Here is a 20,425-nt window from a genome sequence, read left to right as displayed (position 1 = left end):
CAACTCCCAGTCCTACTGCCAGTTTCTGGAAGACACCTTCTTCAAGCAGTGGTACAGGAAGAAGTCTGCATCCTTCAAGAAAAACATGATTTTCATGCAGGACAATGCTCCATCACACGCGTCCAAGTACTCCACAGCGTGGCTGGCAAGAAAGGGTATAAAAGGAGAAAAACTAATGACATGGCCTCCTTGTTCACCTGATCTGAACCCCATTGAGAACCTGTGGTCCATCATCAAATGTGAGATTTACAAGGAGGGAAAACAGTACACCTCTCTGAACAGTGTCTGGGAGGCTGTGGTTGCTGCTGCACGCAATGTTGATGGTGAACAGATCAAAACACTGACAGAATCCATGGATGGCAGGCTTTTGAGTGTCCTTGCAAAGAAAGGTGGCTATATTGGTCGCTGATTTGTTTTTGTTTTGTTTTGAATGTCAGAAATGTATATTTGTGAATGTGGAGATGTTATATTGGTTTCACTGGTAAAAATAAATAATTGAAATGGGTATATATTTGTTTTTGTTAAGTTGCCTAATAATTATGCACAGTAATAGTCACCTGCACACACAGATATCCCCCTAAAATAGCTAAAACTAAAACAAACTAAAACTACTTCCAAAAACATTCAGCTTTGATATTAATGAGTTTTTTGGGTTCATTGAGAACATGGTTGTTGTTCAATAATAAAATTATTCCTCAAAAATACAACTTGCCTAATAATTCTGCACTCCCTGTAGAAGAAAGTGTTTGTATGAATGAGTTATGTTGTACAAAGCACTTTGAGTGCTCAGAGTAGAAAAAGTGCTATAAGAACCAGTCCATTTACCCCGAGCCCCTTTGAAACAGCTTTTTTCCTTTTTTATTAATTTATTTTTTTTATTTTCATTTTTTTGCCCTAATTTATTAAAAGAAAGATGCAAAGCCTCATGCTGTAAATGCTTATTTTATAGGACACCAAGTGAAAACCATGAAGTGAACCAGAGGAGAGCGCAATTTTTCAAGGGAATTTAAACAAGAGTTTAAGGTTGCCACTGTATCAACAGCATCTGGTGACTCTGTAGTCCTTCAGAGTCCCAGCATTGACTGGAAAAACACCTTGTCCACAACCAAGAACGTTTCTTGCAATTCCGATCAACTAACCCATCACAGTTTTATACACAGATCACCTAAAAGAATACAATTGTCATCATATGGGAAAAAAAAAAGAAGAACCAACATGCCAAGTGTTTCGAAATAATTTATTCAGTAATACAAATACAAAACACCTCTCTCACTTATCATAAAATAGGCAGGTCTTGCTCCACAGAAACTGACAGCAGTTCGCCTGAAGTTACAATGCAGCTCAGCTCAGATGATACCTACAGTATGTGAAGAACGATTCCATTGCTACTTTAAAAGAACAGATTCTGCAAGGTTTGATTTCCAACAAGCAACAAATAGTTCACCAAAAAAACGAAACAAAAAAAAAGTCCAGTTCTGCACGACACTGCAGACCAGTGCCGGAGGTTACATGAGAGTTGTGACTGCAGACAAAAGCTTTGAGTTTCGTTTTGTTCTGACGGTAAACGGAAATATAAGCACAGAGAGGGGCTTCTCATTTCAGTTCACTCAACTTCTCACATTCTGCACTCGTAAGCCAGAAAAGACCCCAGTGATACGTCTGACAGGATGGAATTCAAGTCAGGTTTATTAAAAATGTTTCCCCCCCAATCTGAGAAAACACAAAAGCTACACAAAAAAGAAAGGTGCAGGGGGCTGAACACTGACAAACCAAATGAGATTTAAAAGCTTCATTTGAAGATTTTTGCATGTCACTTCATCTTGTGCTTTGGCCTTTAAAAGGAGAAAATGCATCGCACTTTTAGCGTTTGGCTGGATGTATTCCGGAGAACAGCAGCTTAATTAAAAAGTAAAGGTTTTGATTTGACCTAAAACCATAAAGAGGTGTTCTATTGTAGCCAATAAAACCTCGCTCAAAAGAAACAAATCTGCTTTCTAAAGTCTCTTGTTTCACTTTGTGCCCAATAAAACAGCAGCACATCTTCTCCTGCTGGTCCAGAGTCTTTGCTGCTGTCCAAAAACATAAGCTCATAAAAAAAAAAAAAAAGAAAAAAAAGAAAAAAAAGGAAAAAAATAATAAGACAGCCAATTCCAGCTCTCCAGTTGCTCCTCAGCCTGGCAGCCTCCCTGCATCACGAGTCAAAGTTCCAACACCTGCTGAAGAAACGGCACGTCTTCAGACGAGCTCGAGTACCTGTGCAGAGAGAACACACAGCTGTGACCTCATTTGTAGCTTGTTGTTATGGGAAACAATCTATGTGCAATGAATTAAAGCAGACTCCTGTCCAAAAGCTAAATAATAATAAAAGGACAAAAGGCAGAAACCACAAAAATAATTAACATATAGCAATTGGACTATATAACGAAGCATTTTTAAAAGGGTCAAAAGTTCACCCAGACTAGCGTGGTACCCAACAATGCACATCACTAATGCAGTGAGGATCTGAAATCACTGCTACCACACTGAACAGTTCATGAAAATATTAATAAAATAATCACTTTAGATTTATTTTGTGTGTGTATTTTGATTCCAAACAGAAGCCAGTGGTGTGAAGATTAAACATGACCACACAGCAGACAAAAGTAGGCTTGAATTTGATCAGATGCACAAGGATTTATCTTTATTTGTAAGTGTGTTTAAAGAGTTATTCCTAATTCATTCCTGGGATATTGCCAGGAATGTGTCTTATGGAGAATCTTATAAAGAAATTTGACATTTCTGGTTCAAATTGTGAGTGAGCATCTACAGCCATCTGCAGAGCACAGTGGAGGCTTATCATGGTCTCAACCTGTGGTGTTCTTGTCAAAATGAATGCAACAATGAACACAGCAAAATACGACAATATAAATACCAGATCTATATATCCAATTGTATTTTTTGTTTTATTCATGTCTTATTTGTATTTGGCTTCACACTTTTGTATCCTGATCGCGCTCTTACAAAAGTTTTTTTCTTCAACAGAAGGCCTCATTAAAATACCAGAAATGAGTCAACTAAAAGGACAGAACATGAAATGGCTACAGCCGTGATTACCATGTAAATGTCATGTTTTCAAACAGAAATGTCCAGTACCCTCTATGACAACAGTCTGAGTGCTTGTTGGCGTGTTTTGTACAGATGATACAAACCTTGATTGTTCCTTGACTGTTGGCAGCGATTAATACATTTGACTCCTGAAAAACAAAAGATAACACTTAGAGCACAGATAGTTAATTACCCGTAGATTAATACTCAACACTTAAACAATATTCTGTGTGATCTGAAAACAACAATCCTTTGCAAGAAAGTGTGAGAAACTCCAGATGTATTCTTTCCCAAAGTGTCAGGATTTTAAGGTGTGACTGACACTGTCTCAGTTGTATGACCACAAACTATGAGTGTGGTGTCCCAACAAAGCAGGCTATCTTTGGGTTAGCTGGCTCAACAAAACCTAAAACTACACTCACAAGATGAAGGCGGTCAGTGACCTCCTCTATGAACCCAGGTTTTTTGCCTGGGGCAGGGGTAGGCAACTCCAGGCCTCTGGGGCCGGTGTCCTGCAGGTTTTAGATGTGTCCTTGATCCAACAGCTGATTCAAATGGCTAAATTACCTCCTCAACATGTCTTGAATTACTCCAGAGGCCTGGTAATGAACTAATCATTTGATTCAGGTGTGTTGACCCAGGGTGATATCTAAATCCTGCAGGACACCAGCCTTCAAGGCCTGGAGTTGCCTACCCCTGGCCTGAGGGTACAACCCCCAACTAGGTTTTGCAACCTTTGGTTTTAGAACTGAAGAAGGCTCTTGGACAAGAGGTGAAATGTCTTCAAAATCTTAAAAAAGACCAGTCTCCTTCTCCTAGGAAAGCTCCTAGGACATTTGCTACCATGGTAATCAAACTAAGAAAAAGAAAGCCACCTTTTTACCTGACTTGACAGACCTCACTAATGCATTAATATCGCTTTGTAGTGCACCCTTCAAAGTGTAGTCAATGACAATGTTACTGAGTATAGAGGTGAGCTCACTCCATCAGGCAGGGCCCTCCAGCAGACAGCACTGACAAACTCGTTGGTGTCGTCCTCCTTCTTATCCTTGTCCAGAACGCTCTTCACTGTGTCAAACTTGAATGTTAACAGTGTCTTGGAAAGTCCTTTGTAGTACAGATACAGGGAGTTGTTCTCACTGCCTGTAAACACACACAAACACAAGTATTTATGGAATTTAAGCATGTTATCGTTTCTCCCATTGAGGGAGTGATGCAACACAGACAATTTGACAATAAGACTGTGTGTCTTCTTTGAAGTAACTGCTCACCACAGGCAACGTAGTCTCCGTTGGAGGCCAGGCCCACAAAGTTCTTCTCGTTGATGTGACCTTTGAAGGAGCGCAGGCAGTGAGGTTTGTTGACATTCCACAGCTTCAGCTGACTGTCCGTCGAACTGAAGACAATAGTGCAGAAAGAAATTATCAATATGGAACCGGTGGGCCTTAGATGATATGGCGTGATAACCCACTGGGGCAAAGTCCAGCATTTTCATTTTATCAGGATTCAAGATTACCCTCTGCGTGTAGAAAGATTCTCCATTGTTCGTCAGTGGTGCTAGTTTCAGTAATTATGCAAATGTAATTTTTATAAATTATTTCTTAAATCCAGCTTCACAGACGAGTTACATCCATGTCAGTTTTTGAGAGCAGGGCTCCACAATGTGAATTAGCCTTTGTACATTTAGTGTTTCATGCTCTCTTTAACCCAGTTTAAATTAGACAGCTTCTTTATAATAATATAAGCAGAAAGTACACAGTAGCAGGTTTTACAGAATATTTTCTTTTCCAGGAAGAAGAAACCTTTCAGATATTAAATGAAAATGCAAAGCCTACAGATGTACTTACGCCGAAACAATTTCCTCTCCGTTGACGAACTTGGCATAGGAGACTGCCTTCCTGTGGCCTTTGAACACCATGATTGGTTGCTTAGTGTTGCGGAGATCATAGTAGTGAACACAGTGGTCTAAGAGAAGAAAGCAAAGTTTAGCATGTGTTCGGATGGGAAACTATTGTAGATTAAAACAAGTCTTAGTTCAGCTCCATTTAGGAGCCACCACAGCATTTAAAAAGGTGCAGTGCCTTTTTAAATTTGGACTTAGTGTGCGGTTTAAATTTAAATGCAGAATGGCTTTCTATTTTACTTTGATAACCAAGTGCTACTCCAGACACTAAACCATCTGCAAGGCCAAGGAGCAGTTTTCTTCTCTAAGCTTTGTCATTGAGACACAGGAAGTTGGATAAAGCCACAGCAAGATACTTCTGGATAACGCTTGTATGCTCTGCTCATCCAGTGCTACAGTGTTTCTGTGTATAACCAAATATTTCTTACAACTTTATATCTCCTTTGGGGGACTAATGAATAAGGTATTCAGAAGTTTTTTTGGTCCACAAGGGTCAGTGCCGGGTAAAGAAATGTAGCTGACAACAAAGAAACCACAGTGATGAGGTTCCCCCTAATTTAGTCTGGACTTAACTTCTCATAGTAAATACCAACCAAATGCAGGCGGACGTCAGACACGGCACCATCACATTTAAACCTGCTGATACACCAGCTTCAATGACACTTAAAGTGTCCTTAGATGTAAGGTTTATACAGTTACAAGGTTTTGGCACAACCTACGCCGTTTAATCAAAAGATTCTGAGCTGCTTTCGCCCAATGAAAGTCCAGTTCTATGTTTGCACTTGATTTTGGCGTTTTGGCAGAGCTTTTTGACAGCACCCTGGCTTAAGATTTAAGACAATTTTATTTCAAAATTATTTTCCACAACCAAGACTAAAGTAACAACAAACAAGATAAATCTCACCTGCACAACCGAAGGCCAGATGATATCTGGAGGTTGGGCTGAATTTAACACAGCAGACGTTAGCCTTAGCCTCAATGCTAGCCACTGAATTGTCAAGATTAGTTGACCACAACTTCACTGAAGAAGAAGAAAAAAAAAAAGCATGCATTAAAAAAAATAAGGGCTGATACACGATGGGAACATTATTTTTAGATACTGCATCCCTCTCTTACCTTTAGCATCATCAGAACCTGAGGCTAAAAGCTTTGGGTCCATAAGATTGAAGTCTACACTCCAACACCTTTTTTCATGTTCCTGGAAAGGAAGCAGAGGAAACCTTAGAAAGCCATCATTACTAACTTAATGCCTAACGTAATGTAGCTGCGCTCCAAGCATCACACCTGGTAGACTTTGGACCTCTGGCCTGTGAATCCATCCCACAAAATAACAGTTCCCTCATAGTCACTGCTGGCCAGGAGGTTTTTGTGATAACTGCTCCAGCTGATACAGCTGCAACAGACAACAGGTACTTGAAATATTCGAGTTCGGCACTTCTTATTTCACTACAAACTAAGTTATCATTTCTTTTCATGAACTGTGTGATTAGTTTTTTTTACAGTCACAATTTTGGAAAAAAGTATCATGTAGATTTTGCATCCATACACGTGACTCAATATGCGTTCACATGGATTACTAAGAGATCAGCATTAGGGGAAATGCATTTATCAGGTTCCTTCACCTGATTTTGGAATTGCAGGTCATTTCGTTGACAGGGTAGTGGATGTCCACTGCATCCTGGATCACAGTGCCGTACTCAAACACCTTGATCTTTTTGGTTACGCCAGCGATGGCAAAGTAGTCACAGTCTCGGTCAAACTCAATACTGAAACAAAGGAAAATACAGTCAAAGACAGTGAGTGGGCTCATCACACACACGGTAAAATATCATGGAACAACCAACAGATCATGTCCAATCATACGTAAATCAAACTTTTCTTTTTTATACCTAGACACAATACTGGAGCCATTATAGAGGTCACTGGCATATGACAGGGTGGCCAGCGGCCGCACAGAGTTATAGCGAGTGAACTTTGACAAACACTCCATAAAATCATCCAGCTGATTCAGGTTCCTGCCCTCATCTGAAAACACAACACGCACACAGTTAACACAGCTATATTTGTGAATTATACACGTTGCAGAAAAAAAACAAATGGAGTCGTCACCCATAACTAAGAGCTTAAGCACTGACGTGTGCAGTAAAGTGAGACACACGATGCCCTGCTTTAAGAAATAATACAAGCTTTTCCAACTGTGTGCAAATGAAAACGCAAAAAAATAATCTGACCACAGCAGTTTAAACCCTCAACAACAGCACCTGTGATGCGGGACATTTTGCTGGAGAAGTAGCACTGCTCCAAATCCTCAAAATGAGCTGTGAGCCTCTTTCTTCTTGACGCCAGGGTGCTGTTGTACCAGGTCTGCCGTTTTCCCTGAGGAAACAGTCCCAAGAGCAAAGTGAAGACAGTGCCAGAAACCTCAGAGTGTATTTATAATTTCCCTCCAAATACATTGTTGTTAAAAAGCTGCATCTAAACTTGACAGGCCCCCTTATTAAAATGCACCAACCATTTCCAGCTCCAGATATTAAAGCTTTGCTGGATTCACAGTTATAACCCCAGTAAAAGACAAATAGCCCTTAATTATCTTTTACTGGGCCTTGGTGCAACCAGTTACTTTATCCTGTCTGAAACAGTTTTTACTCCAAGCTAATTTGTTTTTTTTAACTAAATAAATCTCTCCGTTGTACCTGGGCTGCTCCACCAAATCCTGGAGGCTGGTTGTAGTCGGGTTGGTCAATAATACTACTGCAACTGCTCAACACAGAAACAAACACACAAGACGTGGAGTAAGTCACACCACACAGCGACTGCTGAAGCCTCTGGCATCTCGACTGTATGTACTGGCTTTGTTCCATACAGACAAAGCAGCTGTTATAGAGCAAAAGGCAAAACATTTTCATGAGTAAGCACACATCTGTGCTCGTAACGAGCTTCTATTTTGGTAAACAAACAAGGTGAATATGGTGTTATTATGTTCTGCATAGACATCGTTTATTAGGTGGCAGACATCAGCATTACCTGGGTGCTGGAGAGGGAGCTTCAACATTAGGCACAGTACACTCAGCCTCCATCACAGGAGAGTACAGCCCACTCATTTCCTGGAAAATGACACCAACATAACTTGTTTGTCCATCTCAAGCTGTGATGATGAGTGGCCCCAGGGTTTTGTGATTTCACAGCATAATATGTTTTTATAATCATGCATTCTGTTCCCCCGTATTTTCACAAGAGAACATCATGTGAATGAGGGCATGGTAATCCATCTTTGGACTGCGCCACGTCAGTTTACCTACCTCAACACGTTTGATGTCTTCTTCGAGGAAGTTGAGCTCTTTCTGCAGTTGCTCTAGTTGCTGCCAACAAAACCAAAAACACAACTGAACACGCTTACCTTCATTAACACCTACAAACACTTAACGAGTTCTGGTGGACTGAAACAAAGCTGGGTGTCAGCCATTACAAATACTGCTCTTTGCTCATCACCGTGTCAGCTTTGTGTGGGAAATTTGCACAGCCGTACCTCTCTCTTGTTTCTCCTGGCTTCTTTAAGGAACTCCATGAGGATCTGTCTCTGAGCTGCCTGGGATTCCTAGTGGAGATATGGACAGCTTACATAATCAAGTATTACTTGAAATCACAGAATAGTTTTGTGGATCTGCTGAAAAGACACTCGAGATATCATTTGTTCTCAGTTCAACACTAGCTTTCATCCTCAGAAAAGCACAAAATAATAACAGTAGTTCTAAAGCTTGTGATTTATCATTTTAGTTGTACTTTCGTCTTTGGCTTTACTTCCATCCCAACTACAGGAAATGAAAGCGGTGCTGTGCGGAACGGGGAAGGATCCTGTCATGAAAAGGTTCATGCACAAACAACTCAGGCCAGTGAATGTAGCTTGTTTTGGTGAATATGCCATCATTCAACTAAATTCTCACCCGTGTTTTCACAACTGTGGACTAGCCCAAAGCTAATGTTTACATTTACTTAACTTTAACTTGGCGTTAGCAACAAACTACCTGATCGACCGACACCCCCCCCCCAAACACACACACACACAGAGAGTCACACTGAGCATTTCTTTTCCTTCTTTAAGTGCACTGCAAAAAAAAAAAAGACTCCACACTATGCAGCAGGTTGCACATCACACCTCAGCAACCAACAATGTTGGGCTGGCAGTCACACTGTCACTGTGTGTTTTAGTAGGCTGTGTTTTAATTTTACTTTGGCTCATCTTGTCACTGAAACAACATAACAGAGATGAAACAACTTCTGTGCCAGAATCTTTTTTGCAGTAATTCCCTTACTTTGCCTTTCAGCACAACCTTTTCCTTATTTTTTGCCTCTTATCAAAATTCAGTGTGGATGACTTAGTTCAATCATTTACTTTCTATGATTAAAAGGAAATATGCTTAAATAAAATATAAGTCTCTTCTATTTTAGACTTTAACCAATCTAGTATTTTACCAAGCGATCCTGCTAAATATCTGTCATTTCATCAACCAACAATGTATATAATGTAAAGAAATAAATGCCATTTAAAAAATGTAAGCTGATACATCTGTGATAGAATATTCTAACAACTTTAAACACTTCAGGCTTCGAGTGTGAACATATCAGAATTGGAAAATGTATCAGTTTTATATTCATTTTAATATTTAAAAAACGATTAACCATTTTCAGTCCAATCACCGTGGTAAACTCTTTTCTCTGGTTAACCTTCAACTGAACCATTAAAATGCTCAAGAACACCAAACCTAAAGGTCTCTGGCTGTTAGGCAAATACTGATGACAACTGTGTTCTTTGAAAGCATGTCATAGGTTTCAGGCTACGTCCACACGTACACGGGTATTTTTGAAAACGGAGATTTTCCATTTTCATTTTAAAAAATAATCCCGTCCACACGTAAACGCAGAAATGAAGGAAAACGCTGCTAGGAACATGCCAAAACAACAGGTGGCGATATATTCCTAACCGTGTAGAAATGTTGGCCAATCAGAAGTCTAGAAGCCTCGGTAGGAAATAGTAAACAAAGATGGGCGTGAAAGCAGAACCGAGTCGTATGTGTGGAGGGACAGTAACTGTGTGTGTATATGTAAGCATTTAAACACTGCAGAGAGTACAATTAACAGTAACAGTATTGTAGAAATTCATTTCACCGAAACAATAACGTCGCGCACAGTGTGACGTCAAAAAAGGCGCACACCTTTGACGCTGCGTTTTCTCCGTTTTTCTCGTCCACACGTAAATGCAAAAACGGAGTTTTCGAAAATATCCACCCTGGCAGGCGTTTTTAGAAATCTCCGTTTTCAGTGACTGAAAACACCGTTTACGTGTGGACGAAAGGTGCAATCGCATAGAAAAATCTGCGTTTTCAAAAATACCCGGGTACGTGTGGACGTAGCCTCAGATGGAGATAATATCTGACTATTTCTATTCAATTCTAATTAATCTTCAATGAAAACCAAAGAGTAGCTCCAAAGCAAACATCTGAAGGACTGAAAAGCACCACCACACCCACACTGACTGATGCTGACATTTAAGACGGAGACTAAGATTGGCTGACCATTAAATCTAAAATGTTGATTTTTAAAAAAAAATATATTTCAGGTTTGGATAGATGAGCAACAACCGTAAATACAGGAGGAATACTAACAAAACATCAATCAAATAGACAGTTAAGTTGCAGGGACCTAAATTTGACTGATATAAAATATCTACATGGAATCTAAAACTGGCAAATCACAACTGATTAAATAAGAAGAATGACACTCTAAACAAAAACAAGCCCAATCAGATAAAACTAGAAACATGAAATATGTCCAGAGGCAAATTATCACACACATGCTAACAATCAATCAGCAATGTGTCCTGTATACAGAATAAGCAGCAAGGCAAAGGAAGACTATTAACTATATACAATATCATGGCTAACTATGGAGCCCTTATTTCTAAACTAGCTTGGACATTCTATTAACATATTGACAGATACCAATACATAAGCCTAAACTTAGCTGAATTACTGGGCTTGCTCTTGTGTGAGTCTGTCTGTTTGCATGACAGTCAAACAGTGACACACTGCATGTGTTTGTGTGAAAAAGAAACAGAAAGACGAGCATGTGCTTGACAGCGAGAAAGCTCAAGGCGTCATGTAGCGCCATCTAAAAATCTGAAAGACATGTTTGTAGCATCCATACTTGCAATTCAAAAGCAAAGACTCCCATTTCAAAACTGGTTTGGATTTTAGATCTCATTATCAATGGAAGTCTTAGATAGTGCTGATGAAATCCAAGGTTGTAAAGTCCTACTTCTCTTTTTATGTCACGTAAACTGACAAAAACAAAAAAAGGGATGTGTGAAACTGCCCAGAAACCTTCTGACAAAAGTAGCATCTTTACCATTGCTACCAGTACTATATACACACAATGCGTAATTTATTATGAACATCTGAAGTCTAACGCAACCCAAAAGAACTTCTTTCTGCCAGGAAGTCTGACAGAGTGACGTATTTAATGTAATGGACATCCTGCTGTATTGGAGTGCATTATACCATGAAACGTTTGTCACATTCTGTAAAAGGGAACACCTCAATAGTGCGGTCTGATACAACGATGACCTTGATAGCAAACACATTATTGCACTACATGTCGATCAGTGTCATCAGAAACTCAGAATATTACACAACTTCTGTTTGATTCAGTTTAAACAGATCAGAACCCGCTGCCTCCAAAACAACAAGGTCTTATCTGCACGTGATAAATTTCATTTGTTGTCTTTCCAGAACAAAAAAGTGGACATTCAGTGGATATTAAAACATTTCCATTATGTTTTATATTACTGATTGTATTCCACTGTTACAACCTTGTGATAACATTTAAAGAATTAATTTAGAGAACTTGTAAAAGGTTTAACAAATTAAAAAAAAAACAACAAAAAAAAACACTTTAACTTTATGCTAAAAATAATTAACCCTCTCTAATTCTGTCTCCTCACTGCATCTTGCATTTTTCACTGAAACATACAAGCTCTGTGATCATGTGATCAGTTTCATGATAAAACACAACAGCCATTAATTACGAACCTCCTCAGTTTGCACGGATTGCATTAACGAACTTTACATAATTTTAAAGAAAAAAAACCCTCCACTGCAACCAATGAAAAGCTAAAGAGCCAAAAAAATGAAACAAAAACAAAGAAATGCACAGATTAGCCTCTCACTTACCGCTTCCAGCTGCTTCTTCTTCTGAAGCAGCAGCTCCAGCATCAGGTTGACATTTGCCAGGTCCAAGTTCTCCTGATCAGGACTCAAAACATCCTGGAAGACCTGCCACCGAGACCCATTCTGAAGGTCAGAGACACTGATCAGTTACAAGTAACAAAACATATTTTTAAAAAGCTTGACATCTTCACAAGAAGAGAAAAAAAAATCAAATCAGTTTGAGAACATGCTGTACTCACTGGATGATCTAACTTTAGCCTCTTCTCTTCTGACCTCTGTTTTTGTTTAAGGATCAGTTCATTTACTGGGATGTGGTGAGGAAGTTGTGGACAAGGGATAAATAAGAGAGGAGGAACAGTGGAGTAAGTATATGACAAAGACAAAGAGACTGTCACAGCTAAGGAACAACACATCTGCAGAGACATTTTACTTGTGATGAATAAAAGAAAAGTGGCAGCGACATCTTTATCATTATGCATTTAAATACCTACACAATGCATTTCATTAGATTTTTGTTTGGCCCATTTATGAGACAAAACTTTCAATTTTGACTTCATTCAAATACGAAAGCCTCATTTCAGTACTGATTATGAGCTAAAGACAAATCTATTCAAATATTGTGATTTTAAAAATCATTAAGTCCAAAACTGACATAACAGCTATATTTTAATGTCCAAGTTAAAATGAAAAGCTCTGAGAAAAATGATTAGTTTAGGAGCTGATCATCTGACTGTTAGAAAAAACCCAAAACAAAACGAAAAATCCCTCCAGTTCAAAATACCCACCAAGAAAGTTTGGGTAGACCTGATCCACATTATCGATAATATAGTTACACTTGGGACATCTGTTGCTGTCCTCCAGACTCTGGCGGATACACTTGAAACTGCAGGATGGAGAGAGAGAATAAACAAATATTATGGACTCCAGCTCCACGTTTCAGTCCAAGATCTTACAAGATTAGCTTTAAACGAGTCATAGTCAAAATAATCTTTATTCATCCCATATTGGGCCTTCTTCTGATTATATGTGACCCTCAAAAACAGAACTTTTGCTCAAAGCCAGAGCTCTGATCCTGTTAAGGATATCCGCTCGCACCGACATCACCAGTGAGTAGACAAACTATCGCAAACTCAGGCATAACTTGCTAATGTGCTGATCTCATTACTTGGATCTTTGGGCATGTTTATTATGAGCATTGAAAAACAAGCCCATTAACAGAAATGAGAATCACTGCAAGCAAACACAACAGGCATAAAGAACACTGAGCCAACTGTGGATTACCAGTAATCATGTTAAGCTTTACCATAACTTTGCTGAAGAGACTACGGGCTTATATTCAGCTTAAGACCATCTACTGTCATTAAAAACTAGTTAATGTTTTTGCTCTGTTTTTTTGTTGTTGTTGATGTTGTTTTTAATTATTACAACCAACTTTGCAGTTCGAACCTTTTCCTTTTTGCTTCTTATCAAAATGCAGTGTGGATGACTTAGTTCATTCATTTACTTTCTATAATTAAAAGAAAATGTGCTTAAATAAAATAAAAGTCTCTTATATCTTAGACTAGATTAAACATCTGTCATTTCATTATCGATCAAAATAATTGGGATTTTTGCCAAAATAAAGCACTCCTTCCAGTAGATTTTACTGATTCCGGTGGCAATAGCCATTGTGCTTACTTTTTTAATGTTAGCCTAATGAATCCTGATCAATTCTCTATGCAAAACAAACAGCAAGCCTTTACAGGCTTTTGGCATTAATGAAAAGTTGAATTCAGGGTTTTTTTTCACCTTGAATAGAAAACAATATTGGTGGCATCCTCTAAAGGAAAATTACCAGGATTATAAATTAGTTGGACATGTTTTAACCGTAAGCTTGCTTTTCACTCATTAAACTCCCAAAATAAAATGCAGAAATGTACATCAAACAGACTCGCTGCTTTAACCAATCTTGCTTTTGCAGCGTCACCCCTATTTTGAGTCAGAAAAACTCTTGGGTCTGACCAGAGACGAAGTGAGGCTTGCATGGTGTACAAAACTTGCATTGTATGGGTTTGATGTTGTTATTGTCATTAAAATATAGCAACACTGATGTGATGGACTGTGATTTGGAACTTCCTGTAGAAGCCCATCTGTAACATTAAAACATGCCCAAACATTAAAACAAAATGCAAGAACAAAAAAATACTATAAAAAAATATTGTCAAAAGTTTTTTTTAAAGTGCACAGTAATCAGCTGTAAGTATGGATCCCTGCAGAGTGCATGGTTTGTCTTAAAGATAACTTTGTTCCTTCAGTCTGTGACATTTGTTGCTCTTCAGCATTTGTGACACTGTCGAATACTTTGCTGTGCATCATTCTCTCTACAACACAAACACTCACCAAAAACTGTGCCCGCACTTCGTCATGTGTGCCTCGTCTATCATTTCGAAGCAAATGGGACTGAAAAACAAGCAGAAACCCGAGTCATCGTGCAGCTCTCAAACTTTTACGGAACTCACCCCAAAGCTCGAGTGCAATACAAAACTAACCAGACGAAGTCGTTGCTTTTATCTTCGTATGAATTCAAGAGGCCGTTGTACAGTGGTGCCTGATGCAGGGATCTCTTTCTGTTACCAGAGGACGCAGACGGTCTGCTGAGAGAAGCTAAGCCGCTCCGGGGTGACGGCACGGCGGCCAGAGTTGGCACTGACAGGCCGCCCTCTCCGGCCGCTGCCAGGGTCCGTGAGGGCACAACATTTCCAGAAGTGCTCCCATTACTTGTTGGAGCGCTGCTGCCACCGCCACCGTTTGTATTCCCAGTGCCTCCTGTACTACTACTGCTGCTGCTACTTGTGCTGGGCACTGAACTCGCCCCAGCAGCGCTTTGCTGTGGCCGGTTGCTTGACATCATACAAGGCCGACTAGGAACTCCTCAAATCCGCTGCGTTGCTATTCAAAGCATCCGGAAAGAGCAGCTATTTGGCTACTTTAGCAGATTTGCTAGCTAGCTGGTTTGCTTATGTGCTAACATCCTGGGAGAAATACAAGAGTGGCCAAACATCCAGCGGAGAGAAGAAAAAAAAAAGGTTGGCCGTCGTTGTCTGGTTTAACGCTTGTCACTAACGGCGAATTCCAAGATCGCTGGACTCTGAAGAGAAAAACACACACGAACACTGTAACGGACAAGAAAATAAGAACGGCTGCGCTGTTCAGGAGATTATCCGGCTAGCTACTGTTAGCAACAGAGAGAGTTTCCTCGATTACTCGGGTACCAGCAATCCAAAATCTGGTTTTAAACTATCGCCCCCTAGCGAGAAGGAGTTTAACCACGCTGGTGGAAATGTAGACTTCAGGGAATTATCGACTCAGAAAAAAAAGGGCACAGCTTTTAATTTGTCTTTCAGTATGCCAGTCCTAGTCTCTATAACTGTTTTAATGCTTACATCATTTAATTATCCTGTTTAAGTAGTATCATAAAGGATATAATCCTGTGACCCATGGCATGAAAAACAGACAGCAATGTTTATTGGAATGCAATGTAGCAGGGCTGAATTAAATACTATCCTCGTATTTAACACAGGGGATTTTCTCAGTGTTAATAACAACACTTGGAAAAGGAGTTTGTTTATTTCACTTCATGCTATGTTATGTTACTCTGTAAAATACTTTTTTGCGATGTGATTATATTATTGTTGTTATTATTATTATTATTATTATTATTATTATTATTATTACATGTTCTGTACTATGTTGTAAAGTCTAGTTATAGTAATTCAACAGAAAAAATGACTTTGATTATGGAATTTTAAACATGTGTGTTGTTTTATTTCCTTCTTTTATTTCTATTTTTGTAACCCCTTGAAACAGTTTGTGTGAAACACAATTATCTCAGCTGAACCTAGAATTACTAGCTTTTTTATAACTTTCTGCCAATACTGGCTTTCGCTGCTATCCAAAGCTCAAATCATGCTAGGAGGTTCTGAGATAATGTCCCTGGAAGCTTTGAAGAAAATTGGATGAACAGGTGCACATGTTTACAGAGATTCCTTGATTTATTGGAGAAATATAATACGATGAAAACATCCAGTTCATAAACTCAACTAACAACATGTAGCCATGAAAGTTAGTCGGGTAGCTAGTTAACATACAAACAACAAAAGAACGTCAGGCAGGTACACATATTGCATGTATGCATTTTTGTCATCTGCAGTTCTAGATTCAAGATTAAAGACTCTTTTTTGTTTATATCATTATATTTAATGACACAAATCTTGAAAATATATATACTATAAGACTGGGATTTAAAAATATCGCACACTTGACTGAACATGATTTATTTACAGGCTATGTGTATCTATAAGTAATGTGTATACCTGAGGGATGTAATAGTGTGGAGTGGTAGAAAAGTGTACTTTACAAACAGCTTCCTCAGCATGTCTTCTATCCTGTCTTCCTTCTCTCACCCCAACCGGTCGCAGCAGATGGCCCCGCCCCTCCCTGAGCCTGGTTCTGCCAGAGGTTTCTTCCTGTTAAAAGGGAGTTTTTCCTTCCCACTGTCACCAAAGTGCTTGCTCATAGGGGGTCATATGATTGTTGGGTTTTTCTCTGTATGTATACTGTAAAGTCTACCTTACACTATAAAGCGCCTTGAGGCGACTGTTGTTATAATTTGGCGCTGTATAAACAAAATTTATAATTGAAAAAGGTTTTTACATTTTTTCTAAAATGTACTGCATATGCAGATGTAAACGTCCCTCAGAGGTCACTGACATTTTCAGTGCAAAAATCCAGGTGAAATGATAAACACATCTAAAAATATTGCCACATATAAAAATCCATAACGAGAGGATCAAATGAAGAGTTTTGTGTAATCAGCATCCACTACTGAATAAAAGGCCGGTAACTGTGATAGAACACAGATTCAGTTGTTTAACACATGAATACTGCGTCGGAATTCACTTTTAAGTTAAGAGGTAAGTACATCTCAAGAATCAGACGTGCATCTGCAGCACCACAGATGCACGTCTCTATTTAAGAAATGCCTCCAAATATTACAGAGATTTCTGTCCACCACTCAAATGCACAGTGGCTCCCGTGCTTGTCATTCTTTCCAGATTGCCTTTTTACATTAAAAAAAAAAAAAAAAATCAAGCAGGTAGGTCACATCCACAAAGTGCAGCCAGGGGCCGAGCCAACACAAACAGCATCGTGTCATTCAGGCATCCACCTGCAGCTTTGCAAATAGAACCCGAGGAGCACTAACATATTCACGCTCACAGTTTGTCCAGCCTGCTACTTGATTTTTCCATTTTTACCTCCATGTGGGCAAATAAGGGGTCCTCCACGTAGGCACGCACGACATTGGATTTTCCCATGTTTTTGTTTGCGGAAAGAAGTTTATATGTTTCATTATGGAGCTCAGTTAGGATGGAGAGTAAGTTTTTTTTCTTTTTCAGCTAGAGGAAAGTTACTGAGTACGTCGAAGAGCAAATGAGTTTCTCTGAGAGGGGACCACCATGTTAACGGGCTTCCTCTGTGCTGCATGCAGGCGGTGAATCATGCTGAGTTTAGAAGAAGCCAACGGAAAGTCACTGTGCTAATATCAGCAGCGATGCAGTTTTCACAAAAGCTCCAAAAAGGGGAAACTTGTGTCACTTTTTTCATATTTCAACGAGGCTTTACAGATCGGTAGAAAATATAATTTCAAAGAAACAAAAAAGGCAGTGAAAGTGTGAAGCTTCCAAGCAATGAAGCAAATGTTGCAGCTATTGATTTGAACACCCTCATCGCTAAATCCTGAATCCTTGGAGTAAAACACCTGCAGCACTGTCCACACACTGTGCTTCATGTGCCTTCCCCCTCGGCCCATCTCCCTGCCCCACTTCTATTTCACACCAGTGGTGGTGAAAAGCACTCTTTTCTTCTTTCTTCCCCCTTCTCATTTGTCCTCCGCATCAGCCTGGATTTTCTCCTATTGGGACCCCCCTCTTCCTTTTTTTTTTTTTTTTTTGCATGGGGATCCAGGTTGTGTGTGTGTGTGTAGAAAAGAGAGCACGAGGGGAAGGGGACATGGAGCTGGCCTCGGGGTCGTTGGGGTCAAGACGGACAAGCTGAGATGAAGGATAATCTGTGGAGGTCCCTTACAGTGGGGGGTGAGGCCCTGGAGGAGCACGCCCATTCAGACGCTCTACCAGACACCCCACTCCCTTCTATGGCTCTCTTCCTCTCTTTCTCTTCTGCCTCTTCTCCTCCATCCTCTGTTTTTGTTGGAAATTTAAAGTCCCCCTCCCCCTCTGATTTCTCTTGTCCCCCTCTTCCTCCAAATGCAGTTGCAGCTGGATTTCAAAGGGCACTTCTGCAGCAGAGAAAGCTGAATGTTTAGCAGCCAGGCTTGGTTTGTGGAATTCCTGCCTCCCACTCTTTAGGAACCGTTTTTTGCCCCTTCAGGGGCCCCTGCCATAACTGCCGGTGGCCTCCCCCTCCTCCTCCTCCATTTCCATCTCCAACCTTGAGCCAGGGCCCTGTTGGCAAATTGAGCTTGACAAAAAAGTAAAATAGCAGGGCCTGAAAGAAGGAGGCAACACTTTAGAAGGTGTGGAACAACAAAAAAGTGGCCTACAGGAGGCCGTGTTTTGTTTGTTTGTTTTGTTTATTTACTATTAAAGATTTAATTACCACTTAAAAGATAAATAATGACTCATTCATAAAAAAAAATGCAAACCAATACCACAGTGTGCAGTTTCAAGACTTTAAAATCATCTGGTGGAATATCACTTCTTAGTGATTTTTAAAGATCAGTATAGATTTTGTTTGCAGCTTCTGGAAACATTACAGTGAGCACACCTGTCTTTTGACTTAGACTGCCTGCACAAGATGCCAAAAGCTATTTTCCCATTTGTAAGGTATTCATCATGGCTTGAGATATTCATCAATGTACGATAAGCTTCAGAGCTGGCTCGGAAACGACAAAGAATTTAAGGACACCTGCAACACTTTAAATGCATGTTTTCTGTTTGTTTGCCTTCGAATGCAAAAGTAGTAGCATTACTGAGTTTCTGCCCGAAACACGCTTACATGCACGAGCTCTAAAGGCAGGAAAAAAACCCAAACAGGGTGAATATTGAGGTTGAAAGAAAACGAGTTGACCATTAAAGGGGCCTTTCATTTGCTTTTGTGAGAGACTTCGACCACAGCCCTTCCTTCTTTCAGAGGATAGACTGCTCCTGATAATGGAAATTACAAAAAAAATAAAAAATCAGCTGGACCTTCAGTAGTTTTTTGTCATTTTTGCATAAAAAACAGTATCAAAAGATAGTAAAATGTCTTTTTTTGTTGTTGTAACATTTCACTATGCAAGTATATGTCTGCATGTATGCAGATGCACACAGCTTTTCATAGAATCTGTTCACTGGGCACCTACAAACGGACAAATCTGTGTGCATTATTTGACCATCATCCACCTTGGTTTAATTTCTTCCTCTCTGCCGGTGCTTCCACCCCTTTTTTCAGCCTTGGCCCATACGACCACAAGAGTTCAGCACAAAGCAGGTAGCATATTTGGATGGTAAAAAAAAAACAAAAAAAGACCTTTTTCACGTGCAGGACAGATGTTGTGCCTGTCTGTGCTGTACCACTGAAGAGAGCCAGAGTGTGAGTGTGTGAGTGAGACTGCAGGAGAATGGGCAAGGGAGAGAGAATGAGGGAGGGAGGGAGAGGAGAAGGAAAAGGAAGAGAGAAAGTTACTCAAACTTTACCTATTTCATTTAGGGGTAATTTGTGTGTGTGTGAGAGAGAGAGAGGGGAAAGGAAAGAGAGTGAGGGAGGGTCATAGGGAGAAAACACTTCTCCTCCCCCATCCCAGCCACCATCATTCATCGTTAGAGAGTCCCATTAAGAAGACACGGACAGCAAAACATATACTGCAGCTTATGCTGCGATTGTTTTCTACTCAATCTGACACCAGTTTACACAGTAATTCACTGTGTGACTTATGAATATCATAATGTAAATATACATTATGTAATATTGTAGCATAATATAGTATAATATAAGGTATTAAAACTTAGTTGTGCTTGTGCACTTGTCCACGCACAAGTGCACTTTTTTCCTGGACCATTCTCCACATTACCAGACGCATAAATGTTTCAAAATAGAGAAGGACCTCAGACCTCACTTTAACTCTCTGAGCTCAAAGCCATCATCGGTGATGACCCCAGTTCCAACCCCTACCAGTAGC

General features: G+C 39.8%; 1 protein-coding gene across 1 annotated transcript; it reads right to left on the bottom strand.

Moving 5' to 3' along the window:
* Positions 1-1,218: 1,218 nt before the first annotated feature.
* On the bottom strand, positions 1,219-15,858 carry cop1 (COP1 E3 ubiquitin ligase). Its single transcript, XM_031744821.2, has 20 exons — positions 14,739-15,858; positions 14,590-14,649; positions 12,996-13,093; positions 12,450-12,514; positions 12,214-12,333; positions 8,514-8,582; positions 8,287-8,346; positions 8,012-8,091; positions 7,681-7,744; positions 7,249-7,363; positions 6,877-7,012; positions 6,610-6,753; positions 6,272-6,380; positions 6,104-6,185; positions 5,892-6,008; positions 4,932-5,049; positions 4,356-4,480; positions 4,067-4,227; positions 3,189-3,233; positions 1,219-2,253 (listed from the first exon to the last, which is right to left on the bottom strand). The coding sequence occupies exons 1-20, from the start codon at positions 15,098-15,100 to the stop codon at positions 2,236-2,238; spliced, it is 2,148 nt and encodes a 715-aa protein (XP_031600681.1). The 5' UTR covers positions 15,101-15,858; the 3' UTR covers positions 1,219-2,235.
* Between the last annotated feature and the right edge of the window lie 4,567 nt (positions 15,859-20,425).

Source organism: Oreochromis aureus, linkage group 18 (genome assembly GCF_013358895.1).
Source record: "Oreochromis aureus strain Israel breed Guangdong linkage group 18, ZZ_aureus, whole genome shotgun sequence".
NCBI classification, from domain to species: Eukaryota; Metazoa; Chordata; class Actinopteri; order Cichliformes; family Cichlidae; genus Oreochromis; species Oreochromis aureus.
This window is presented reverse-complemented; position numbering and strand designations above follow the sequence as displayed.